General features: G+C 49.2%; 1 protein-coding gene across 2 annotated transcripts; it reads left to right on the top strand.

Annotated features, from left to right (window-relative positions):
• The first annotated feature begins 1,700 nt into the window (after positions 1 to 1,700).
• Positions 1,701 to 25,754, top strand: LOC103185627 (calcipressin-3). Of its 2 annotated transcripts, XM_007904239.2 has the most exons (5): positions 1,701 to 1,730; positions 3,967 to 4,225; positions 22,854 to 23,027; positions 24,231 to 24,402; positions 25,493 to 25,754. In XM_007904239.2, exons 2-5 carry the CDS (start codon positions 4,034 to 4,036, stop codon positions 25,648 to 25,650), a joined length of 696 nt encoding a protein of 231 aa, XP_007902430.2. In that variant the 5' UTR covers positions 1,701 to 1,730; positions 3,967 to 4,033; the 3' UTR covers positions 25,651 to 25,754. The 2 variants fall into 2 exon arrangements, with proteins under 2 accessions (XP_007902430.2, XP_007902432.1); XM_007904241.2 differs by lacking the exons at positions 1,701 to 1,730; positions 3,967 to 4,225 and adding an exon at positions 14,711 to 15,021.
• The last annotated feature ends 1,112 nt before the right edge of the window (positions 25,755 to 26,866 follow it).

The following is a 26,866-nucleotide window of genomic DNA, read 5'->3' as shown; positions in this document are numbered from 1 at the left end:
GGACATTGCTGTGCGCAATTGGCTGCCGCGTTCGCCCACAAATATAGTCAATTCACTTCACAGTGTGTTCTGTGAAGCGCTTCGGGACGTCCTCCCGACATGAAAAGCGCTATATCAAATGCAAGGAGTATTATTATTATTATGAAACACAAAAACTCTTTCCACCGGAGGGCGACGTGGAATAATAATACGATAATAACAGTAATATCCTCGCGTTTGATACGGCGCTTGTCACGTCTTCGAGAAAAAAAAAAGGGGGTGGGAAGGGGGTAAGAGGAGGGCTGAGAGGCACAGGACAGGGATGGGGACGGGGATGGGGACGGGGATGGGGACAGGGATGGGGACAGGGACGGGGATGGGGACGGGGATGGGGACAGGGATGGGGTTGCGGACAGGGATGGGGACAGGGATGGAGACGGATGGGGACGGGGACAGGGATGGGGACGGGGACAGGGATGGGGACAGGGATGGGATGGGGACAGGGATGGGGACGGGGATGGGGACAGGGATGGGATGGGGACAGGGATGGGATGGGGACAGGGACAGGGATGGGATGGGGACAGGGATGGGATGGGGACAGGGACAGGGATGGGGACAGGGATGGGATGGGGACAGGGATGGGGACAGGGATGGGATGGCGACAGGGATGGGATGGCGACAGGGATGGGGACAGGGATGGGGATGGGGTCAGGGATGGGGACAGGGATGGGGATGGGGACAGGGACGGGGATGGGGACAGGGACGGGGATGGGATGGGGACAGGGATGGGGACAGGGATGGGATGGGGACAGGGATGGGGACAGGGATGGGGACAGGGATGGGATGGGGACAGGGATGGGGATGTGGACAGGGATGGGATGGGGACAGGGATGGGATGGGGACAGGGATGGGATGGGGATGGGGACAGGGATGGGGATGGGGACAGGGATGGGATGGGGACAGGGATGGGGATGGGGACAGGGATGGGGACAGGGATGGGGATGGGGACAGGGGATGGGGACAGGGATGGGATGGGGACAGGGATGGGATGGGGACAGGGATGGGGACAGGGATGGGATGGGATGGGGACAGGGATGGGACAGGGATGGGACAGGGATGGGATGGGATGGGGACAGGGATGGGGGACAGGGATGGGATGGGGACAGGGATGGGATGGGGACAGGGATGGGATGGGGATGGGGACAGGGATGGGATGGGGACAGGGATGGGGTCAGGGATGGGGACAGGGATGGGGACAGGGATGGGGACAGGGATGGGGACAGGGATGGGGACAGGGTTGGGATGGGACAGGGATGGGGACAGGGATGGGGACAGGGATGGGATGGGATGGGGACAGGGATGGGATGGGATGGGGACAGGGATGGGGACAGGGATGGGGACAGGCATGGGATGGGGACAGGGACAGGGATGGGGATGTGGACAGGGATGGGATGGGATGTGGACAGGGATGGGACAGGGATGGGATGTGGACAGGGATGGGGATGGGGATACAGCAGCAAACAGCTGGTGGGGTTGGGACCACAGACCAGAGCTCAGGCACTTAGCCCTCTCCAACCTAACGTGCTGGGTCCTGGTCCCGCCCCCTCCCCTCCCCTCCCGATTGGTCCGCGATGACATCAGCCCGGCGCTGCCCTCGGAACGCGGCCCTCCGATTGGCCGCCGGCCACGTCGGTCATCCCGGGGGGGACGGTTCAAGTTGGGTTGTGGCGTCTAACAAACTGGTGCAGGAGGTATGTGTGTGTGAGTGAGTGTGAGTGGGTGAGTGTGAGTGAGTGAGTGAGTGAGTGGGTGTGTCAGGGACTTGAATGCAAACGTTTGCAGCTGATTCTCTCTCTCTCTCTCTCTGCCTTTTAATGCAAACGACCAATGCAAATGTGTGTGTTTTTTTGCAAAGGTTTGCAGCAAAACAATAGTAATAATAATAATAATAATAATAATAATAATAATAATAATGATAATAATAATAATAATAATCCTTGCAACTGATCGCTCCGTCGAGATGTCCGCGGGGGATATGTCCATCTATATATATATAGACATGAAGTGTAGTGGACGTGTTTTTTTTGCGCGGCGGGCGATAACGCGGTGCCCCCGCAAAACTTTCGCAACCGCTTTGATTTCTTCTGGCGGCGCTTTGGTCAACAAAAAAAAAAGACAACCCACCCCCCCCCCCCCCCGCCCCGCGGTTGTCGCGTCCCTGGGCGGGCGGGCGGGCGGGAGGGAGGGAACGTGGCTTACGTGGCTTTCGCCGAAAACATTTCTCTTTTTCTTTTGCACAAAGGAAAAACACCGACAGCCCGTGTTACTGGGCAACTGCGGCGCTGTTACGTGATCAAGAACTGAGCGGAGGGGTTAAACCCGGGTTTGAAGGTAATAAGTGGATAAATCATAAATCCCTTGCGTTTGAAGCAGCGCCTTATCGCGTGTTCGAGACGTCTCAAAAGCGTTTCGCAGGCTACACTGTAAAGCGTAGTGACTGTGCAGTTTGTGGGCGAAACGCCGTGCGTGCTGTCAGAGGGGAGAGGCTTTTAACTAACTTGGAGTGAAAATAATCTTGGAACTGAACAGGTGATGCGGTGAGCGTTTAACCAGAGAGGCACAACTCTGTCACACAAAAAAAAATTCTGCCTGTGTTTGGAGAGCCGACAGGACAACCCTCAACCCTCTGAGAGAGGCTGTAGTATTAATAGAATTTTCTACCTTTAACTCAAGTTTTTTATATGCATATATATATATATATTGCCTGCACACCAGTTATCGTGTGTGTTGCGTTGTGTTGTGTGTGTGCAGTGAGATTCTGATCTCCGCAGAATGTCTGGCAGAGGCTGGGAGCTGTCTGTTGGGGAGATAATGAGTCGAGGTCACACCTGCCCTACCTCCCCCTATCTCCCCTCCCCTCGCCCTTCCTCTCCCCCACACTCTTGGTACAGACGTGATGCGGGAAAAGCAGAAAGTTAATCATCTGTGTCATCTGCGACTGTGTTTGATTGCAGAACGAATCTCACAGAGGAGCGATCTGCTTCAGGTTTTGCCAGAAAATCTATTGGCGGAGGATGGAGTGGGAGGGGGGGGGGATGGGGAGAGAAAAAAAAGATAGTCACTCCACTTTGCAGCGGTTCCAGTGAAGGGCTTCGAGACGTCCTCCTGACGTGTAAAGTGCTGTATCAAGAGCAAGGAATTGTTTTCATATATTATTGGCTCTTATTTGCGTGATAGTAATAATCGTTGCATTTGGCATAGCGGCTTATCACCATCGTCAGTCGGACCTTCTGGCTCTCTGCCCCCACCCTTTGGAACTCCATCCCACAGTCCCTTCGCCTGGCTCCTTCCCTCACCTCCTTCAAGGCACATCTCAAGACCCTACTCTTCGACCGCGCCTGCGGCCACCCCCACTCTCCCTGCCCTCCAGGCTTCCTGATCCCAGCCCGCAGCTCGGGTCCAAATCCCCGACTGTCCAGAGCCTTGCGACGTCCCCCCGACATGAAAGACCTTGTTGCGGCTGTAGTTAGCTGAGCTCTTCGAAGCCCTTGTGAATGTGACTTATTTTTAGATTAGGAAAGTGTACAATCAGGTCACTTCCTCTAATGCCAACCTGCCGTCGGGAATATAAATAGAGTCAATGATTGTGCATCCCGATGACTAAAAGCAGAGCAGCAAAGGGCCCTGTGAAGTCACAACAGCAATAACTTGCATCTATACGGCGCCCTTCACACAGGATAGCGTCTCAGAACACAAGTCACTCGGTCAAGGAATATATGGAGTTGGGGAAAATTAAATTACTCAAATATTCTACATCTTTAATACCCTTTTTTTTGTTACACACTCCCTCCCCCCACAACCCCCTTCCCCTTTCCTTTTTCCCCTATGGATAATTTAAAAGAAAAAAGTGCTTTGAATGCCTAAAATTCAACCATTTCTTTAGATTCTGTGCCAAACTCTGTTAAATGATTCATTTCTTTTTTTTAGGTGGATATTTTAAGATTCATGCCTTAAACTGCAATCAGTGGACTTGTGGCGTAGACAGTGGTGTGCCATGCTGAGAGACGGCTCACAGACATGGTCGAAGACTTCAAACTATCCCGAGCTTTGTGGCAATGATCAAGAGGACCTGGTCTCTCAGAACTATGAAGCTTTGGACTCTGAGATTATGGACATCAGTGACCTACCGACCGCTCTCTTTGCTTGCAGTGTACTTGAAGCAGTCTTTGAAGATCAAGAACACAGGGTAAGTGTGGGATCTGACAGTATTTTATCAGCTGTTAAACTTTGTCAGTCATTTTTTTGGCGATGTCTGACACAGGCGGAAACCCATCACCGTTGCTTAAGAGCATCCAAGCGCAAGCTGAGATTTCCATCCATCCCACCTGCATATGGAAATCCCAGCGATAGATTGTTGAATGGAATGCGTTTTCTCTCTCTCTCTCTCTCTCTCTCTCTCTCTCTGGAGGGACGGATCCTCTTCCCTAATTCCGGAAAGTATCGGGCGCAGGTTGGCGCGAGCCAAGGCTTTGGGTGGGGGCCCCAGATGGTCGTTGGGGGGGAACTGCTGGGGTCTAACCAGCTAAAGCCACATAGCTCGCCGTTGGTAGTCTTATTGGTGAGAACATCATTGAAATTGTGGACCGACTCCTCAAGAACACTAATAAGTTTTTTGACACACACTCAACTTGTCTGTTGTTGGGATGGAGCGGGTTGGTGTACTCCATTTCTGCCACCAGGGATCACTGTGAGATTTGCGTTGCTGAGCTCGGTTGAGTTCTTGTTCAGCTCTTGTTTAACACCGGGAGGGGTGAGGGGGGGGATAAAGGTGTCTCCGGGAGGAAGTTGTACTCTTTTCAACACAAAATCACTGGGAAAATTAGAAAAAACACTTAAAGCGCAAATGGCATGTGTGAGGCTGCATTGGTACCGTAGCTATGACCTAATCTTTGGTCGGATGAAATGGTTGTGCATTACACTCACTGTTTATACAGGGCTGTTTCTCCAAGTCTCATTGATGAACCAGACAGGCAATAAAAACAGCAACAACTTGCATTTATAAATGCAGGGTAGCATCCAAGATTACTTGCAGACAGACAGACAGAGAGGCCAACTATCAGAATGCCCCCCCCCCCCCTCCCTTTAATTACAACCGAATGAGGCAATGCATGCCAAATGAAGATAGTAAATTTCCGACAGAAAAACAAATTGTACAGTACGTTGCAGAGGTCTAGGTTTGTGAAACAAATCACAAAGTCCTGATGTACTGTAAAGCTGTTCCATAAAGCAAGCATGGATAACAATATTACCTGCCATTACCTCATCCCCCCCCCCATACACCTGAAACAGTCATCCATGCCTTCACCTCCAGCCTCCAGAGATTCTCTGAAGCTCTGTTCACTAGTCTTTTCAATCTTTATTCTTTTATTTTTTTAAAAAATCCGCATTTTATTCTGTGTGCGGGGACGCTGCTGTGCGCAATTGGCTGCGGCGTTTCGCCCACAGAACACACAATCGATTCACTTTATAGTATATTCTGTGAATCTCTTTGAGACGTCGCCAAGACGTGATAAGGGGCTGTGTCAAATGCGAGGATTACTATTATTTACTCGGCACAACCTCCAGATCGCCCACAGTTCTGCAGCCTTTTTTGTTCTCCCACACAAGACCCCGTAACCCATCCTCACCAGGCACCGTTGGCTCCGTATTTCCTAGCATATCAAGTTTGAAATTCTTGTCCTTACCCTTGAGGGCCTTTCATAGCCTCGCCCCATTGTACCTTCACGATTTATTACTGTCCTGCATGTTCCACTCCACTAACTCTGACCTGCTTCATGTCACCCACATTCCTGCAACAGCCGAGAGCCATCAAACCTACTTCAATCCCATTCTGTCTCTGTAAAGCTTTTCGGGATGTTCTATGTGAATGGCGCTGTTGTGGTTGTTGTTGTTGTTGTTGTCAGTTCTACTTGTTCCATCTTGTGCACGTTCCAGTCATCTTGAGATAAATTGGCGCTTTGACTGCGCGGAGATGGAGCCAACTCGATCGGAAATAAACTCTGGGCTAAAAATATTGCGTGCTGTATAAACATTTCTTTTGAATGTTTCGCGTAAACGTGAAGGATTGCCTCTCTCTGTTCAGTTCTGGGGACAGGTTAGATTTTATTCTCTTTTTTTCGCTGCCCGTTCTAATTTTGTGCGACAACTTCCAAGAATAAGACCGAGCCAAATGAAATGGGCCGTGGCAAACGCAGTGTGTGTGTGTTCCAACAGTTAGACAGTATACTTATGCAATTAAACTTAGTGAAACACAGTCTTAATTCTACAGAAATAGTGCAGTGTTTGGCGTAGTCTTATCCTTCTCTTCTGTGTGTTCCATTTCCCATTTTTGTTGTTGACTTGAGTTTTTACATGATTTCAAACCAACTATCGATACGCAGGGGCTAATGTTTCTTTATACTCTACTTAATAATAATCCTTGCATCTGATATAGCGCTTTTTCACGTCTTCTCGACCTCTCAAAGCGCTTCACAAAAGAGACTGTAACGTGAATTGACTGTATATTTGTGGGCGAAATAAATACCTAAATAAAATAATGATTTTGTTCACTCAATCCACGGCTGTTTGTGGGGGACGCTGCTGAGCGCAATTGGCTGCCGCGTTTCGCCCACGAAATATACAGTCAATCCACTTTACGGTATGTTCTGCGGAGGGCTTTGAGACGTCTCGACGACTTGATAAGTCGCTGCGTCAAATGTAAGGATGATGATTGTTATTAACAATATTGTTAAACGGCGTTAAAGCGTATCCAGGTCGACACGTACAAGCGACCATTTGTAGCACGTCAGGATATTGAGGATCATTTGGTTACAGTTCAGGAAAACATTCGCTCCTGCTTGTAACCTTGTTCACAACACAGAACAAGCGCTTAACGAAACCTCAAAGCGGGTCAACCTTTTGATCGTTTACGACTGAATCTGGATTCCAATTGGGGATTAGAGTCGAGCCTTGATGACGGCTCAGGCGAGCTTTCGAAACGAGACGACCTTTAGTGGTGTGCAGCAAAGCGACAGCTTTCCGTAGACATTTTAATTAAACTCTGATCCTCGTGCAATTTTCCGGAATTGGGTGAGCAGGATGAGTCTCTCCAGGGAGAGAGAGAGAGCGAGAGAGAGAGAGAGAGAGAGAGCGCATTCCATTCCGTCACAACAATCTCTCTCTCTGGGATTTCCGTGTGTAGACTGGAGGCCTGGAGTTCTCAGTTGGGTTTGGAGACTCTGAAGCAAGGGCGATGGGTTTCCGCGTGTGTCGGACACCCGCCCGGGTTGGGCGGATACATAAATCCACGCTCTCGTTAGCAAAGGAACACAACTTTGTTTTCTTGGCTTCGCAAAGCTGGAAATGTTCATCCTTACTTACAGTTGCCTTTCTGTGTACTGTTTGTGAGTCAGCTTGGGGAGGACAAGTTTTTCAGGGCTGTGGGGAGAGCGCGGGGGAGTGGGATTTGATTCGGAAAAGCTCCTTTCAAAGAGCCGGCACAGGCACAATGGGCCGAATGGCCTCCTTCTGCGCTGTACAATTCTGTGATTAGCTGGAGACTGTCGCAGTGACCTTGGATTCTGAAAGCACATTTGCTGCACTTTAATCAAAGGAACTCGGAAATCGAGGGAAAGGGAAAACAAATGGAAACAATTAGAACTGAACTTGCTTGAAAATAATCTGAAGGCGGAAACCATGTCCGAGAGAGAGAGAGAGAGAGAGAGGGAAGAAAGACGCGGAGTAATTTGTTCCTTTAGTTGCTGTTGTCTGACTGGTGACTGCGCAAGAACTCGTAGTGAACTCAGTTCTCCCCTGAGTGAGAAAGCACTTGCAGGTAAATGAACTCTCTCCGTCTATGCCCTCCCTCTCCCTCCACCTCGCCCCCTCCTTCACAATCTTCAGGTCGCACCTGATAGACGTTCCTCTTCGACCAGTGCCTACGGTCACCTCCCCCCTTGCCCCCTGCTCAGCGTCATGCTCTGGGACGCTGCCCTGTGTGAGGGGCGCTGTGTAAACACAAGTTGCTGTTGTGCCCTTTCCCCGCAGGGAACGTCTCAGTTCAGGGCGCGGTGGGCGGGAGCTTTCCCGTTAGTCTGAATATGTAGAGTGAACCGTGAAGCTGTTGTGTTTGACCAAAGTACCGATTACGTCAAGACAGGACTGACTGTAAGTCACCGTTCGAAGCGCGTTGTTGCAGCGCCTTCTGTCGAAAACCCTAATGAACCCTTTACCTGCAGTTGAAAGCGCATTTCGGGATTGGATTCCTGACTTCGTATCTCATTTCTGCTCCTTAAGAATTTTTTGTTTCCAAGTCCCGTTGGGTGTAACACCAGCTGTCGGCCTGGACCCTCGCCTCTGAGTCAGACGGTTGTGAATTTGAGCCCCACGTCGAGACTTAGAACTCATTATCGTCGATGCCGCTGCTCAATAACAACAACAACAACAACAACTTGCATTTATATGTCGCCCTTCACCCTGGACAGCCTCCTTGAGCGCTTAGATGCTTAAGAGTATCCAAACCAGACTGAGATATTCTTAATCACCCACACATTCCCCCCCCCCCCCGAAAAAAAATGACCACTTGAAATAACCATTTAAACAGAGCGGACTCAAGCCCTGTTAATCGCACACGGAGAGGGTTTCACTTTCAGGGGAGAGTGAATGCAGCAGTGTATTTCTTTATGCTTTTGCTTGTGTCTTGCACCCCCCCCCCCACTCCCTCCCTCCCCTCCCCATGAACAAGAATATCCTGGAAATCTCCAGCGCTCAATTCACTTCACAGCTCATTCTGTGAAGCGCTTTGAGACGTCGCGAAGATATGATAAGGCGCTACATCAAATGCAAGGATTATTGTTGTTTATTATTTAAATGAATCAGGATATATTCCCCCCCCCCTTCTCTCTCTCTCTTTCCCTCTCCCTCTCCTCTCGCTGTTGGATTAGCACGGGCATGAGTGACCTATTTTAACACTTGTTTTCTCGCGAGCTGGGAAGCTTGCTGATGGAGAGCAGGAGCGCCGACACAGAGAAGAGAGAGTCACGGCTGAATGTCACCACAGCACAGCGTTTGCAAACCTCACCTCAGTATTAATCGCCCGGTCAAATCTGGACTTGCCGACCTCCGGCTCTAAGAGGGGGTAATCAGAGGCCTCTGAAACGGGAAGTAAACAGAGGCTAATTGATCGCTCTGCGTTCTAAAAATATATACCTATTTAAAGGGAACCTGAAGCAAAAAAAACACACACACAGACACAGACGGGAACCTGTGTGTGTGTGTGTGGAGCGTTGAAGGGAATTTCAATTGGTCCGTTTCTCTGCACTGCAGGCCTGTGTGACTTACTCTCTCCTCTGATACACGTTTATTTAACCCCGTGACTACCGAGGCCTTGAGCTTGAGCCTCGAGAACGGCACGACCCCAACCGGATTGCTCGCAAATGCCTTATCTTTTTTTTGTTTCACTTGATCTACATGCAGCGTTCTTGCATTTGAATGCGGCGCCTCGTCGCGTCTTCGAGCCGTCTCGCAGGGCTTCGCGGGACACACTGTAAAGTGGATCGACTGTCTATTTCGTGGGAGAAAAGCTGGCAGCCAACTGCGCACAGCAGCGTCCCCACAAAGAGTCGGTGGATCGAGCGACCAAATGTTTCCCCTGAAACCCCCCACTTTTGGTCATCTTGTAGATATGCCTCGGTGGTTGTGTGAATGGTCATCTAATAAAGATATGGGGCCATCGCAAGTGGCTTTGTGGGGCGGGGGTACAAAGTGAGGGTTCAGAGGAGCGTTGAACAAGCTTGAATCTTGTATTGTGTTTTTTTGCCGCGACGCTTAACCCTCGTAACTAACTCCGAATTGTGTCTAGAGCACGAATCCGTCGTGATTCACATTCAGTCTTAAAAACGACGTGCTATTCTGCCTGCCACGCAGTACAGAGCCTCTGTCACTGCCATTGTTTGCTCAATCCAAGGTAGCAATGAAGAAAGGATCTTCTGTCAGCACTCGATTCCACAGAATAAATAAGTCATTTTATATTCAGCCAATTGGGTGAGAGAGGCCAAGGACCGTACTGTGGTGCTCGACAAAAAGTAGACGGAAAGCAAATCCTTCGTGGCAAGCAAATTATCTTTCGAGTGGAAGGATGTAATAGTAATAATAATAATAATAATAATTCAGTCACTCAATCCACGACTGTTTGTGGGGACGCTGCTGTGCGCAATCGGCTGCTGCGTTTCGCCCATAAAGTATACAGTTCAACGCACGTAACGGTATTCATGTAACAAAGCGCTTTGAGACGTCTCAAAGACGTGAGAAGGCGCTGCAATAATAATAACCTTCGCATTATCACGTCTTCGAGACGTCTCAAAGCGCTTCACAGGATACGCTGTAAAGTGATTTGACTGTATATTTGGTAGGTGAATATCAAATACAAGGATTATTATTATTATGATTATTATTATTATGCATTTGCAGACTGGGTCTCCTGTAGATTTTTCTAGAACCAGGACAAGTCTTCACTTGCTCACAGTAGTGAGCCAAAGCAGCAGGGATGGTTTCTGTGACCAGCCCTAACGCATTATATCTAAATATAGCAACGCAGTGGCTGGTGGGGCAAACTGCCTTCCATTTCGCTCTTGATTCACCTCGGCAATAACCTCAATAAACACACGACGATTTCCAGTCCTGACTGCTTTCTCCCTCTTGAAGTGGAAATTGCAGTTTACAGATACTGATATTGCTCCCACTTTGACAACCTGTAAACGGTGTCTAGTCAATAGCGCGGAATCTCGAAGAGATCTTTCAACCTCTTCCCCGGTCTGATTTCTGAATTGGTTGTCATAATAATAATAATATTCCTGGCATCTCCCTCAATCCCTCCTCCTTATCCCTCCCTCCCTCCTGCCCCACTTTCAAATCCCACCTACAGACTTTCCTTTTTGATTGCGCTTACAGTAACCTTTCCCACCTCCCTTTCCTCCCCCACCCCCCCGCCCCCCCACGGCGCTCCAGGGCGCTGCCCCAAGTGAAGGACGTGGGTAAATGCAAGTTGTTGTTGACGATACAACACCTTATCACATCTTCAAGACGTCTCGAAGGGCTTCACAGGATACACTGTAAAGTGCAAGTGACTGGGTCTTTTTTGTTGGGGGTTGTGCAGGTTTGCGTGCTGTGAATTGCTGCGCGCTGTCGTGCCTCAGTAATTGCAGACACCACTGTTCGCCAGTCAGTCACTCAGTCAGTCAGTCACTCAATCACACAGTCAGTCAGTTACTCAGTCAGTCACTCAGTCACACAGTCACTCACTCAGTCAGTCACATAGTCACTCACTCAGTCAGTCCGTCATACTGTAACACAACACTGCATCTTGGTGCATTGATCCCAAAGCTACAGGAAAGCTTCACAGTGTGTAAGACAGATGGCCGGGGACAGACGCTCCAAGGTACATATGGCCCACTACCTGGGTTTAGTTGGCAGCCATTTCCACCGTAGACTGTACCAGTGCACAGCCAGCCAGTGCCCACGTCGCTCATTTCAATCTGCGGCTTCGGCCCATCCCATTATTCCAGATTTATTCCTTTCTTGACCTGACGCTTGTGGGTGGTTGTTGTTGTTTTTTGCAGCACCTGCTTTCTTCTTGTTCTGCTCCTGCCCATTGACTCCTATTTTCGGAGCCGTTTAAGAGAGTCGTTGGTTTGGGGGCGTATTTCTTCCCCACCCCCTCCCTCCTCCCCCGTCCAGCGCCTTGGGACGGGCGCTGTACAAATGTAATCTTGTTGTTGTTCTTGTTGTTGCATTTAGCCCTTTGATCGCCCATCTAACCCAATATCAGGATTGTGGTGAATTTACCGGTGGTTTTACTGATCACGCAACGAGTAAGTGTCATTTATATTCAGGAACCCAGGTGAGGGATCCAAGGTCAACATTGCGGATAACAAGAAACAAGAGAGTCCAGGGGCTGTACATTCAGAGGAACCATGACAATGGTTTTGTTGGTTCTAATAACCCATATCCAACAAGACTGAGCAGTCTTTGGAGATCCAACTAATTCTGTATCCCACTGATGCCAGATGACTGGCTTTGTAAAGTCATACTTAGCTGAGAATGTATCGCTGAATAATCCTCTAAATAATGCTTTATTCTCGTTGTCTCGGAGTGCTTCACCAGATTGTCCCATAAACTGTAGTGACCGTGTTCTGAAGGCGGGCTTGGGTTCCTTATCGCTTACACAGGACGGTACCTAGTTTTGAACACATTTCGGACATGTTCTTTGATCGAGAGTTGACGGTGGGAGTTGGTGAGGTTGAGTTACAGCAGTGGAATGAGAATGATCTGCACCACCTTCTTCATAGCTGAGTTATTTGCTAACTAATGATCAGGTTAACTGTGTTTAAACCAATTTCAACAGCTTGCATTTACGCCGCGCCCCTCACCTCACGCAGGATAGCGTCCCAGAGCGCCCGACACCGGCAGAGCGAGTGCTTGACAATTTCAGAAGATCAGAAAGGAAAATCGAGGTTGTGGCATTTGCTCGTTGGATCCTAAACAAGAGAGAAAAAGGGGATTTAAACACCTAGCTGTGTCAGTCGGAATGATGGGTTTGCGTATTCTTCCCGCGTCTGTGTATTATTGTGGAGAGCTTGTTCAGCACTCCACTGAACTCTCCTATTGCGCGCATTCTAATTTCTTGTTATCTCAAACCGACACGCACGGTGTTATCATTTAATTGGATCTTGTGATTAATGTGCTGCCACGGTGCCTGCTGGGCTCACTGTTGTGGCACTACAGCAACATACACGATTAAACCGAGGCCTTATTTATCCCGGGAGACAGGGGAGCCAGCGAACTCCGTTTGCTGCGAGAAACAGGACGAGTTGAGAAATGCTGACTTGATGCCCGTCCGTTGGGAGTCCAGAAGTTTTTCAATTCCAGTTCCGAACAGTCCCTTTTGCCTCTCGTGGTGGAATTTAAAGATCCCCCCGGCACGATTCGCAAAGACAGGGGAGTTTCTCTCGGTTTCTTGGTCAAGAATCTGCCAAATGCAAGAAAATTGGACCATTCATTTCATGGCTGCTTGCGGGACATGGCTGTGCGCAATTGGGTTGCTACGCTGCACCACAGATATACAGTCACTCCACTTCATAGTAAACCCTAAGTGCTTTGGGATGTCCTCCCAATGGGAAATGTGCTGCGCCACATGCAAGGATTGTTAATAAAGAGAGAGTTTGCCTGAAAATTCTGCAGCTAAAATCTGCGTGTGGTATTGAATCCTGACTGAAGTAGATTCAAAATGCTGATCTTGGCATATTTATTTCCAGCAACGCCTCGCGCGGATGCAGTTATTTTTGGTCTTCGGGAAAAAACGAGTCCGATGCGACTTCGGAGACAAACTCCTCTTTAAAATGGATCTCCATCGCACAGTCCCTTCCCCTCACTACCTCCCTCGCCTGCTTCAAGCCTGCCTCAAGACTCTCCTCTTCGACCACGCCTTCGGTCACTCTCCTACCCCCACCCTCCCCGCCCTCCACCCCTCCCAACCCCCAGCTCGGGTTCAAATCCCTGACTGTCCAGCCCAGCGCCTTGGGACGTCCTCCTGACGTGAAAGGGGCCATGTAAATGTCATGTGTTGTTCTTGAACTCAAAGGCCCTCCTTGTGCACACACATTTATTCCCAAAGAGCCCGGTTGTGTGTGGATTTTCATTTTATAATAGTAATAATCCTTCCTTTTGATACAGCGCCTCATCACGTCTTCGAGACGTCTCAAAGCGCTTCACAGAATACACTGTAAAGTGAACTGACTGTGTATTTTCCGGCCAAACGGGGCAGCCAATTGCGCACAGCAAACAGTCGCAGATTGAGAAACCAAATTTTTCGGGGGTGGGGGGGGGTTAGAATTTTCACCGACGTTGCTTTCGAGTAATTTTTTTTTTGCGCTTGTTGGCGGAGGGGGTGTGGGGGGGGAGACTGCTGTGTGGAGAAAATCTTGGTGGGTGGGAGAGAGAGGAGAGAGCAGACCTGACATAACTCGCTTGAGTTTGGTGGTGGTGGTGGGGGGGGGGGGGGGGAGGGAGGGAGGGAGGGAGGGAAGGAAGGGGAAATTAATTAAAAAGGAGACAAAAAATGACCTTGACTGCACAATAAGGGCATCATCCCCTCAAACTGCTTCAGTAGGAACAGAGAAGCTGCAGTCTGTCGTTCAATGAACAATCATCGCTCAGTTGCAAAGAATGGGTTAAGGCGATCGCATTTGCTGCAAAATGCTCTTGTATTTTTTTTGGTGGGGGAGTGGGGAAAGGGGAAGGGGGGGGATTTGCTGTTAGAATCTTTCTTCTGCGTTTGGAAACGAGGCCTGGGTACTGTTTACGTGGTTTTCTATTGAGAAACACAGTCATTAGAGCACGGTCGGGGAGTGTGCTGCAGTCGGTGATGTCACGAGCTGGGCTGGAAGCTTTGCTCGGTGCTGAATAGAGGAGAGAGAGAAATCGAGAGAGAGAGCGAGAGAGAGAGAGAGAGCAACGCAGAGAGAGAGAGAGAGAGAGCAAGAGAGAGAGAGAGCAACGCAGAGAGAGAGAGGGAGAGAGCAACGCAGAGAGAGAGAGAGCGCTGTTCACACAGCCATTACGAACAGCTGATTGCAAAGGAGGAGTGAGTGAGTGTATCTCTCGCTCTCTCTCTCTCTGTCTCTCTCTGTCTCTTCCCATTTTTTGGTGGGGGGGGGTTTTGGTGGTGGAGGGGGGGGGGGCCCAAGTCGCCAATAATGGTCCCAAGCGTTGGCCAAGCTTCACCGGTGGTCGAGTGCCTTGTCGGTGTTGGGTTTTGCACTGCGTCGCTGCTGAGAGTATAATAATAACAACAACAACAATAATAATAATCGCAACAAATAGCCAAGAGGGATGCGAAGGGGAGACAGGGCGCGTTGAAGAATGCCGACACGAAAGATGGAGTGGGAACTGATCGTGTTAGTGGCGTGTGAAGTCACCGAGGATATCTTCACAAACCCAGAGATTCAGGTAGAGTTACCGACTTTCGGTTGTCCTCGCTGTCCAGTCCTGCTCCGAGCTGACCAGTCCTGCTCCGAGCTGACCAGTCCTGCTCCGAGCTGTCCAGTCCTGCTCCGAGCTGTCCAGTCCTGCTCCGAGCTGTCCAGTCCTGCTCCGAGCTGTCCAGTCCTGCTCCGAGCTGTCCAGTCCTGCTCCGAGCTGTCCAGTCCTGCTCCGAGCTGTCCAGTCCTGCTCCGAGCTGTCCAGTCCTGCTCCGAGCTGTCCAGCCCTGCTCCGAGCTGTTCAGGTTGTTCAGTCAGCCCCGGCACCGTATCTGGTGCAGGTTAACCGTTTGCTAACCCCCCAGTGCGACGGTCGCGTGGAGAAAAAAAAGGAAAAAAAAGAATGCGTGCGAGTGATCCGAGCCTTTACTTTTTAAAAATGTTAAACGCGAAGAGGGAGGGGCGGGGGGGGGAGAAAAAGCGTTGAGGAATTCAGAATGTTTCCTTCCTTAGCCCTGCAATAATCATCCGAAAAAGCAGAAGGTCAGTGACTAACCAGAGCTCAGCCCCATTTGAAAACTGCGCTTGAATCACAAAATGCTCTTGTAAATGCTGCCATTTGACACAGACACCACACACACAGACACACACACACAGACACACACACATACACAGACACACACACACAGACACACACACATACACAGACACACACACAGGCACACAGACACACACACACACAGACACACACACAGACACACACAGACACACACACACACACACACACACACAGACGACACACACAGGCACACACACATACACACACAGACACACACACAGGCAAACACCACACACACAAGCGCACACACACACAGACACACACTCACAGACAGACACACAATCACACACACACACACGCGCACACAGATCCGCGCACACAGATACACACACACACAAATCTGCTTTGCTGAGACATTGGTGATTATTTTAGAAGACACTAAACAATCGATCACTTAGATTTATGTGCGTTTGAGGCTAATGCGCCGTTTCTCGTGATGACTTTACACTATAAACCTGACTTTCCTATAAGGATTTATTATGTAATACCTAATCCACATTCAGCTTTCCCGTCAAATGATCATTTCAATTTTTTTACACGCTCGCCTGAAAAAATGTGCTTTTGGCCCAAATAACACACAGTCAATAAATAATCCACTTTACAGTGTATCCTGTGAAGCACTTTGAGACGTCTCAACGACCCGATAAGGCGCTGTATCAAATGCCAGGAATCTAAGCGTGAGGATTATATTGTAAAAGCAGCATTTTATTGTTTTCTCTTTGCTCCCCTCTCCCTCTCTCTCCTGCCCTCAACCCCCTCCCCCTTCCTCCCGCACCCCCCCACCGCCACGGCAAGTACTGTACATCCGTCTCGTTCTGTGCTGTGTCGCTATTGATTATCGATTGGCGTCTCTCACTGGGCTCACAGTTAGAATTTCAGATGCTGCACAAAACATTTTCACTGGGGCTGGTGGGCAGCCATGTGATTTGTGGTTTAAGTGCTGATACTTCAGTTCTCTTCCGCAAAGAGTGGAAAGGAGGAGGATTAAAGGTTGAAATAAATGTATTCAGTATCTCTCTCTTTCTTTCTCTCTTTCCCCCTCTCTTGCTCACCTCTTCCAGGCTAGGTTTTTTATATCTATCTATCTATCTATCTATCTATCTATCTATCTATCTATCTATCTATCTATCTATCTATCTATCTATCTATCTATCTATCTATCTATCTATCTATCTATCTATCTATCTATCTATCTATATATATATATACAGCCCTGAGGAATATCTGGGGCTGCCTGTACTGTATGTTATTCTGTTGTTCTTTACAATGTAATTTGTTGTTGTCGTTGAATGTTATTTGTCCCAGACACAATACAAGTTAGCTAACCCGAGAGAGAGAGAGAGAGAGAGAGAGAGAAATAAGGTGCTTGTGTGTTTTTAAATAGAAGAGCGTTCAGAGAATTGGGTGCTATCCAGAGACTTTGCAGTCTTGTCATTTCACTTTTACATTCTGTGAACACTGAACGTAGACCTGAAAGTAATAATAATAATAATAATGTAATAATAATCCTTGCATTTGATGCAGCGCCTCATCACATCTTCGAGACGTCTCAAAGCGCTTCACAGGATACACTGTAAAGTGTAGTGACTGTGTATTTTGCGGGGCTCAAAGCCCCGTCCCTCTCTGCTGCCCGTGTGTGAAGGTGTTGCACAAAGTGAGTGAGTCGAGCCAATGGCAATGGCACAGCTGTGCTTTGGCTCCGTGGACATAATGGAGGCTCCAGCCCTGAGCTCCCCGACTCCCCGAGGGACGACGGGGAAATAGATGGTGCGGAACGGGGAAAAGTCACGACCCCTACAGTCAGGAAGGCTCTCGTCAGGTGGGGGTCCAGGCGCGTTGTTCGGAGCGGAATGGGTTTTGCAACAAGAGGTGACTGTAAGCAAGATAAGAGGATGGTCTTCAGATTTGAAGGTGGGGAGGGTGGGGGCAAGGCGGAGGGGTTGAGGGAGAGAGTTCCAGAGTCTTGGGGCTTAGTAGCTGAAAGCCCGGCCACCGCTGGTGGCTTATTTACACTGCAATCTTCCCAATCCTACGTCTGGCCTGGGGATCCATGGGGCGATCAGATTGGGTGCTCAACATGGAAGAAGCCTTCAGTTCTCCAGCTTAACAACATGAGAATTTGCTGGCGAAAGAAGTCCGAGGTCCACCCAGTCCACCTTCCACCTTCCTGGCAGTCTTTGGCACGTGTCACATCCCAAACTATATACTGTATCCCGACATGTTATTTCCTAACAAATTTATCTAATTTGTTCTTGAAAGAATTGACACTTTCTGCTTCCACCATCTGTCTCCCTGGGGAGCCTGTTCCATACATTTACTACTCGCTCACTGAAGTAGTATCTCTCTCTCTCTCTCTCCCCGAGATCACAAAATTATATAAACCATATCGGGATCAAATTAATTCCCCTCCAGATTTTGTCGGCGCCAATAATAACTTACATTTACATAGCGCCCTTCACGCCTGAAAATCCTAGTTATCTTTTCACCAACCAAGGCACAAACTTGTGCCGTGCGGGAAGGTTGAAGGGGTTATTGTTATTGCAGTTCTTTCCACTGCACTGTTTGTATTTAGTGATATTACATGTTCGGGAGCAAAGCAGACTGCTGTCAGTGATTGATTGCAATGTTCAGTGAACACGTAATAAATACTGCGCTGTTTTGCTCCTACGCTATCTGTTTCCCCCGCGCCAATACCAACGTCCCAGTTTCCAACATGACCTCGCCAACGGCTACGTCCGGCCCAGAATTCTACATCTCCCTGTTTACAAATTTGGGAGAATTCTCGCTCACCGCACGGAATCAACATCCGGGAAAAATAGCCGCTGGCGAAATATTGATTTGTGACACTTGTGGATGCGTTTGGCCCACAAAACACACAGTCCATTCACTTTACTGTGTATCCTGTGATCCTGTTTGAGATGTCTCAAAGACGTCATAAGGTGCTACATCAAATGCAAGGATTATTATTGTGATTGCACACACACACACGCATTAGCTGGGCAGTGCTGGAAGTATTCCGAAAGCAATTTAATCCACTGTGTGTTTTGCACAGAGTTTGGGTGTGCTTTATTTTAAATTTAATTAAAAAAAGACTAGTCCTGGTATTAAAGGGCTGGGCATTGGAATTAAAAGATCTGCCCAAATCTAATAAAACTGGTAGAGCAGGTTTGATGGGCACAGTGGCCTTCTCCTTCTCCTGTGTCCCAATAGCAGCATTTAAACAAATTCATCATGTGATTGCTAATCATCATCATCATCATCATAATAATAATAATCCTCGCATTTGATACAGCGCCTCATCACGTCAGCGAGACGTCTCAAAGCGCTTCACAGAATACACTGTAAAGCGTAGTGACTGTGTATTTTGTGAGCGAAACGCAGCAGCCAATTGCGCACAACAGCGTCCCCACAAACAGTCGCGGATTGAGTGACCATATTTTTTGAGGGATTATTACCCCCAGAAAGCAATCCGCCAATCAACTAACAACCGGGTTCCTACTTACTGCTGGGTAACCAGAGTAAGGAAACTTGCTTATGGCTTTGCGCTCTAACCACTACGCTACAGTAGTCCTAATTGGAGATGTCTGCTCAGCTTTGTCAGGGAATTTGGATCCGAGGAGCCGGTGTGTGATTGATATTAGATTTCTGTGGCTCGGCGGGAGAGGTGCAATGATGAGGTGCTAAACACAGCAGCTGTTGTACGCAGCTGAACCTGGAGACCTTGTGCATTATGTAATTGTCTGGTGTCTAACACAGAGCGGGCGAGACGCTCACAATGAAACCACATCGTTGTGAGTGACAGGGGGGAAAGGGCAGGGGAGGGGGACTCATTGGGTAGCTCTTCTAAAGACAGGCACGATTTTAAGCGCTCTGAGACACTGCCCTGCGCGAAGTGGGCTAAATAAGTGCAAGTTGTCGATGTTGTTGTTGATGATGGGCCGATTGCCCTCCTTCTGTGCTGTAATATTCTATGATTCTCTGACGGGGAAGGCAAGCCAGTGTTATAGATCACTTTCTGCTTGGAATACCAGGAACCACCTCCCCTTCCCCGCCTTCTCCCTGTAACAGTATCTGCGATCAGATCGGGCACTTGTTGTCCGTTATTTATTTATCTTTATTTATCCTGCCGTGTTTCCACGCGGTTTAATGTACACTTTGCAATTCGACGACATATCCCAATGCCATCCTGCAGTTAAAAACCTCACATTCAGGCTCGTAATGGGGAGTGTCCAGAGCCAATTGGAACTCCATCCCACAGTCCCTTCCCCTCCCACCCCACCCCCACCCCCCCGCCCACCTCCCTCGCCTCCTTCAAGACACGTCTCAAGACTCTCCTCTTCGGCCACCCTCCTACCCCCACCCTCCCTGCCCTCCACCCCTCCTGTTCCCAGACCCCCAGCTCGGGTCCAAATCCTTGACTGTCCAGCACCTTGGGACGTCCTCCTGACGCGAAGGGCGCAATGAGTTGGTGTTGTTGATGAAGGAGTAACATCATCACGTCCAGAATTTCAGGGGAAATTCGGGGGTTGAATTGGCTGATCAAAAATTCAGCCCCAGTTTATTGGCCAACTTTATAACAATTTTTCTCAACGATATCCCCCCCAAAAATCCCAACGAAATAACAAGAATGATAGTCGAATTTGAGACAACGGCATCTTTGCTTTGACATGTTGTGACTGTGTATTTACGGGCTTGAAATGAAAGCCCACCTTGTCGTCTCGAACCTTCTCGATGTGGTTGACGTATTCACGTGAGCATTCCATGTCTGCAGCATCCTTGTGTGCTGTGTTGATAAGGGGAATATATCTGGGTTGTTTTTTTTGCATGGTCGTTGATTCAAATAATACACTTGTGTACAGTCAATTCACTTTACAGTATTTCCTGTGAAGCGCTTTGAGACGTCTCGAAGACGTGATAAGGCGCTGTATCAAATGCGAGGACTGTTATTATTATTATTATTAAGTGGACTGTTAGTTTGGAGACAGTTTATAACGCAGGCTTATTTATTTGGATTTACTCAAATAATATTTGTGAAATTTTTCTGCGTAAGAGTGAATGTTTTTATACTGAATGTTACAAATGCGATTGCTTGACCAGATTATTTACTAAAATGAGTCGAACGAGTAGCGCATTCTGTCGCAATAGGAAAACAAAAGGTTTTAAGAGGTCCACATGGAAACTTTTCCTTCCTCGAGGCAAACGTTGATACTAATCATAACAAGAAGTCTCTTTGTGCTTCAGGAAACGTTTTACCTTTTGCTGTAAATCATTGTGCGATTAGTTTCTCAAATGCTTTGATTTTGTGAACCACTCCACAGGCCGTTCTATTCGATCATCAACAATGAGTTACATTTGTAATAATAATAATAATAATAATCTTTGAACTGTATCCCACAGTCCCTTCACCTCGCACCCCCTACCTCGCCTCCTTCAAGGCCTGTCTCAAGACCCTCCTTGTCGACCGTGTCTTCAGTCACTCTCCTATCCCCACCCTCCCTGCCCTCCAACCTTCCCGAACCCAACCCCCAGCTTGGGTCCAAATCCCTGACTTGGGACGTCCTCCCGACGTGAAAGGCGCTTACGGGGCAAGGACTGGTAATTGGAGTCGAGGTACAGATCAGCCATGACCTTACAGGATGGCGGAACAGGCTCGAGGGGCTGAATGGCCTCCTCCTGTTTCTGCGATAAAAATTGGCTAGACGTTTGGGGAGGACAAATTTGCAAGGCTATGGGGAGAGAGCGGGGCAGCGGGATTAATCTGGGCGGCTCTTTCAAAGCCCGGGCCCGATGGGCCGAATGGCCTCACTCTGTGCTGTATAATTCTATAAATCCATGAAAGGTAAGTAGTTGTTGTTGTTGTTGTTTGTGAGCCAATCACTCGATCAGCGACGGCAGATCTGCAGTCAGCAGGGCGCGGGGATTGTAAATGCAGCATTAAGAGTCTCAGTGTATAATTGCTGCCTTCGACAGGCCGCTAATTGCTTAAACACGAGGAGCCCTGCGCGGCCTTAGAGAAAGCGCATTGTAGAGCTATCAATATCACTGAGTGTGCTGCTGGAGCAAACAGCCGGCAAACTCCTGCCCCAGCCCGTCACAGCACTCGCTCCTCTTGTTCGGAGATGGGAAAAGCTGGCAACCTTGGAGCTGCAGTATAAAGGCAGTCGTTTCATCGATCGGCTTCATTGGCTCTCTCTCTAAACCTGCCGCTCTCTTTCACAGTGCGTAGCTCACATTTGGCCGTTTCTGCCTATGATGATAATAATAACCCTTGCATCTGATTTGATACAGCGCCTCATCATATTGTCTTCGAGATGTCTCAAAGCGCTAAGCGGGAATATACTGTAAAGCAAATTGACTGTATACTTTGTGGGCGAAAGACGGCAGCCAATCGCGCTCGTTGAAATGATGGACCTTCTCGTTTCCAAGTGGCAGTGGTGGTGGGGGGTGGGGGGGAAAATCTGCTGCTTAAGACCGGTAGCTGTTTATCAAGGTGATGGGAAGGACAACTTGCATTGCGTGACCGGTTCCTGCTGGGAGCAGAAGTCAAGCGGCAAACAGGATTACCATTAACCTTGAGGGTTTTGGACCAATGCTTAAGCAATAGTGGATACCAGTCCAACACCCTCTTGCCACATGGACAGTAGGCTGAAGGTTTGGAGGAAGAAGCAATGTCAAGTCGACCTCCGAGCCTGGTCTGAACCATCTGACCCCCCACCCCTCCAAAACACACAGTCACTCCACTTTACAGTGTATCCTGTGAAGCGCTTTGAGACTTCTCGAAGACATGATGAGGTGCTGTACGGAAGATGAGGGTTATTATTAATATTATCAGTCGGGAACATAGCGTTTTAATTCATTCGTTTGATTCGTCGAATTGAAGCTCTTCACCGGGGAAGCCTGATCAGGATTCTCAGTGTTTGCCGATGTTCGTCTGGCACAAGGCTGGCGTCACCTTCACCCCGAACAGTGACTTCACACAGCGCTCAGAGACGCAGTTGTGTGTCATCGTCTCATCTCATCCAAGCAACAGCCCTGCGTGTGATTGCTAATCTGGATTTACTGATTACACTTAAGTGGGTTGCCATGTTTACCTACTGTATCAAGGTGTAAATCTGTCTTCTTCTCCTCCCACACACCCCCCCCACCCCCCCCCCCCACCCTCCCCACCTTTCCCCTTCCTTTTTTATAACGTCAAAATGTAAATTTGATTAAGATTGTCTTCTTCTCTCTTATATAAACAGGACAGATTCGAGGCTCTTTTCCGGGTTTACGACAATCAAGCCACGTTCCAGTTATTCCGTAGTTTTCGGAGAATCCGGATAAATTTCAGCAATCCCGAAGCAGCCACGAGGGCAAGGATAGAACTACACGAATCCGACTTCAGCGGCTCCAAACTCAAGCTATACTTTGCACAGGTATTGTGTGTGGGCGGGTGTGTGTACGGGTGGGTGTGTGGATCGGTGGGTGTGTGGGTGTAGGTATTGTGGGGTTTTTTGGTCAGCCGGGCGGGTGTCTGACACACGTAGAGACCCATTGCTGTTGCTTAAGAGTCTCCAAACCCAACTGAGAATTCCAGGCCTCCCGTCTACACACGGAAATCCCAGAGATAGGTTGTTGGAATGGAATGCGCGCTCTCTCTCTCTCTCCCCCTCTCTCTCTGGAGGGACGCACCCTGCTTACCTAATTCCAGAAGGTATTAGGCGCAGGTTGGTGAGAGCCAAGGCTTGTGGAAGGTGGGGGGTTGGTTCCCAGCCCAGAGTGTGTGTTGGGGTAACTGCTGGCACACACTCTGGGGTCCCCAAGCCTTGCATTGTACAAGGATCTCGTACAAGGAACTTTAGAGAGTATAGCCTTATTAGTGGGGTTGGCACTCGCATAGGCTGGAGGAGCCAAGTTGTCCCATTTCAATATAATTTTTATTGTGACTGTTTTATTGCAGCATTATAATTGGGATTTCAGCCTGGCTTTTAATTACGCTAATAGTATTTAGGAACATGAGAGTTTGCTCGTCGAAAGAAGACCAAGGTTCATCCAGTTCGCCTTCCACCAGTCGCTTGCGCATGTCATGTGTCCCACACTATGTACTGTATCCCCAAGATAATATTTCCCAACAGAAATGGATCTAGTTTGTTCTTGAACGAATCAACCTTTTCTGCTGCCACCGTCTTATTGTCTGTCTGTCTCCCTCCCTCCCACGGGAGCCACGTTCCAAACGTTTACCCCTCACTCAGTGAAGTGGTGTTTCCACCGACGTGTCTGGAATTGACCGCGCTTCGAACGCAGGCCGTTTCTGTGTTCCTAACGTCAACGCTTCACTTATCTGTTTGGTGTGTGTTTTTTTAATGCTGGTGTTGAGGTGTTTAGTCTTGCGGTGCTCATGGCACTGGGTTCCTGGGCTGGACGGAAGTAGTAAATTTAATGCGAAATAAATTCAATTGAGTTTTCAGCCTCGGGGTCTCGGATCTGCTGTGAGTTCAGGCAAAGGTCCCGAGTGGTCTGTGAGGTGACTGTTGTGCATTGGAAGAACACAGTCCTACCCTCTGCCAAATGTAAGGGATGTCGCCACCAAACCCCAGTCTATTCTGTCTGTTCTGTCATGTCTTCTTTTCACCCTTCAGGTCCAGGGCACCCAAGATGAAGGTGATAAATCGTACCTCGCCCCTCCGCAGCCTGTCAAACAGTTCCTTATCTCCCCTCCGTCCTCTCCTCCAGTCGGATGGCACCAGATAGAAGATGCCACTCCTGGCATTAACTATGATCTCCTTTGTGCGGTCGCTAAGCTCGGTCCAGGTGGGTTAATTGCTGATTTGAGGAAAAAGAAACAAACGTAGGAACCAGGAGGAGGCCATTCAGCCCCTTGAGCCTGTTCCGCCTTTCTATAAGATCATGGCTGATCTGTACGTCAACTCCAATTACCTGCCTTTGCCCCATTTCCCTTGATATCCTGACCTAACAAACATCTATCCACCACAGTCTTAAATTTGAGTGGATTCAGCCACAATCCACAGCCTTTTGGGGGAGGGAGAGAGTTCCAGATTCCCACTAACTCCCCTTTGGGTGACTTCTCTCCTAAATGGCTTAGCTCTGATTTTAAGATGATGTCCCCCCACCCCGTTCTGGATTTCCCCCACCCGCCAGAGGAAATAGTTTCTCTGTAAAACAACCAGGAATATAGTACAGATTAAGAGTGTATAATTCTTTGATGCCCGATGTATTCCCGTTATTCTGCTGGTCAGCATCGAAACAACAACAAGATGACATTTATATATAACGCCTTTCACGTCGGAAGGACGTCCCCAGTGGGAAAACGATCCTAATTTTAAACCAATGGGATATGATCTCCTATTGCGGACTTGTGGCGAACTTAATCTACACCAGGCGATGGTGTAGCTCAGGTTTAAACCGAAGGGACCTTCGATCGGTTTGGGTTTATTTCCCTAGAAGCGGCTTGAGTTTTCACGTTATTATCAGCGGCGAGCGGGAAGGTGTCCTCCTGTCCATCCACCCTCCGCCCAAACTTCCCCGGTTGTATCGAAATGCAGCACGTTGGCCCCAAAGAGGTGCTGCCAATCAGACACCAATTGGCCGACCGTCGGCCGAAGACACAGCGAGATGAGGCGGGTCCTGATGGCGATGTTTGAGCCCGCTGTAGACTTGTGTTCGGCATGCCGCAGCGCCCCCTGCTGTAACTCAGCAGCAATTGAGATATTGCCTGACCTGATGTGAAGGGCACGATGTAAATGCAAGTCGTTTGCTTGCTGTTGTTTCGGGGGGGGGGGGGCGGGGGGAGGTGGGAGGAAGGTAAGCTCTCTGGTTCAAGTGATTTGCCCCAAACTCATGGATGTGTTTCTCTCCCTCCCACTCTCTCCCCGTGCTCTAGGTGAGAAGTACGAGCTTCACGCGGGGACAGAGTCCACCCCCAGCGTGGTGGTCCACATCTGCGAGAGCGACAGTGAGGACCAGGGGGCTGTCAAGCTGCCCAAACAACAGATGATCCCGACAAGATGCCCCGACAAGCCCCCAACACTTTACAAATGAGATGTTCTACCTGTGTCCTGAAACCATATCACTTTCTGCAGCAGCAACTCAACAGCTGTCACCCCTTTGCCCCCCCTGCCCCACCACCACTGCCCCCTCCCTCCTCCCTCTGCTATCCCCCCACTCGCCCCCCTCCCCCCCGAACTATTTTCCTCTCCGCTCGGTAGAAAAGCTGGCGACTGAGCTCTCTGTGTCTTCACACCGAAATCTTCAAGCTTCACCAGTCACTGATTTTGAAACTCGTCGAGTGAGGAACGCGGGGGAATTAATTGCAGGACAGCATGCGGATTGCTTCTTCTCTCTTTGCCCCCCCCCCCACCGCCCCCTGCCCCCACACTCCTTCCCCAAATACTCCCCCCTCCCCCCCCACTCTCTCCTCCTCCTGCTTCGAACGCGGTAACAATGCGCACCAAAGCCTCGCTCTTCCATCGGAGCTGCGTCACGGCCCTTTTTCACGGACACGTCACGTGTAAAACATGTCAGTGTTGCGGTTGCTTGTCTCGCAGCAAGCTGTCGCCGCTGTTTCTGTCCGTGTCTTGTCTTCTGCTCTCTGACGCCGACTGGTGACCGGGCGATCGAGTGCGTCGCAGGGGCAGGAAAGCGAGAGGATTTCGGAAGCTTCGACGGTTGCCGATGAACTCAGCCTCCGCTGTCCCCGTGTGACCGTACTCACTGATCGTGTTCGTCGGAAAGAGAGTGATGATTAGTGATTCTCTCCCCCCCCCCCGGCCCCCCACCCCTCTCCTCCCCCTCTCGTTTCTCGCTCTCTCTCTCGTTCGCTCGCTCGCTCGCTTGCCAGACCTGCACTTTGTTAAAGTGTCGAGGCGATTTATATAGAAATGGATTTGCTTTTATGATGGACAAATTGCAGATTGTGCATGCAGCATTTACACCTTCACCTCCTGATCGCGTGTATGTAGTTACCAGCCAGTGCCTGGTTAGGGGAACGGTAGCTGGAATGTTGTTATTTGCTCAGGCACCAATGAATCAATCTCCACCCCCCCCCCCCCCCCCACCACCACCCCCAAACCCCATCAGCAACCCCCCCCCACCCCCACAACGTTCAATCACATTTGCTTCGCAGCAGTAACGAAACAAAGGGAAAACTAACGCATGTTCCTGGGCTGATTCCATCGAAGTGTTTCTGCCGTGCGCAAAAATGAAAACAAAATGTGCGTGAGAGTCGTTTTCCCCTTTTCCCACTTTTCCCCGCGTC

The sequence above is a fragment of the Callorhinchus milii genome, unplaced genomic scaffold (genome assembly GCF_018977255.1).
Source record: "Callorhinchus milii isolate IMCB2004 unplaced genomic scaffold, IMCB_Cmil_1.0 Scaffold10, whole genome shotgun sequence".
Classification (NCBI taxonomy): Eukaryota; Metazoa; Chordata; class Chondrichthyes; order Chimaeriformes; family Callorhinchidae; genus Callorhinchus; species Callorhinchus milii.
The sequence above is the reverse complement of the archived record's forward strand: the minus strand, read 5'-3'. Positions and strand labels throughout refer to the sequence as shown.

What these genes read in the sequence shown, in the direction of transcription:
- LOC103185627 (XM_007904239.2), top strand. Translation starts at nt 4,034, where the DNA reads ATGCTGAGAGACGGCTCACAGACATGGTCGAAGACTTCAAACTATCCC. An exon ending in TTGAAGATCAAGAACACAGG is followed by an intron (nt 4,226 to 22,853) that starts GTAAGTGTGGGA and finishes TTATATAAACAG; the next exon opens with GACAGATTCGAGGCTCTTTT. An exon ending in GGTCGCTAAGCTCGGTCCAG is followed by an intron (nt 24,403 to 25,492) that starts GTGGGTTAATTG and finishes CCCGTGCTCTAG; the next exon opens with GTGAGAAGTACGAGCTTCAC.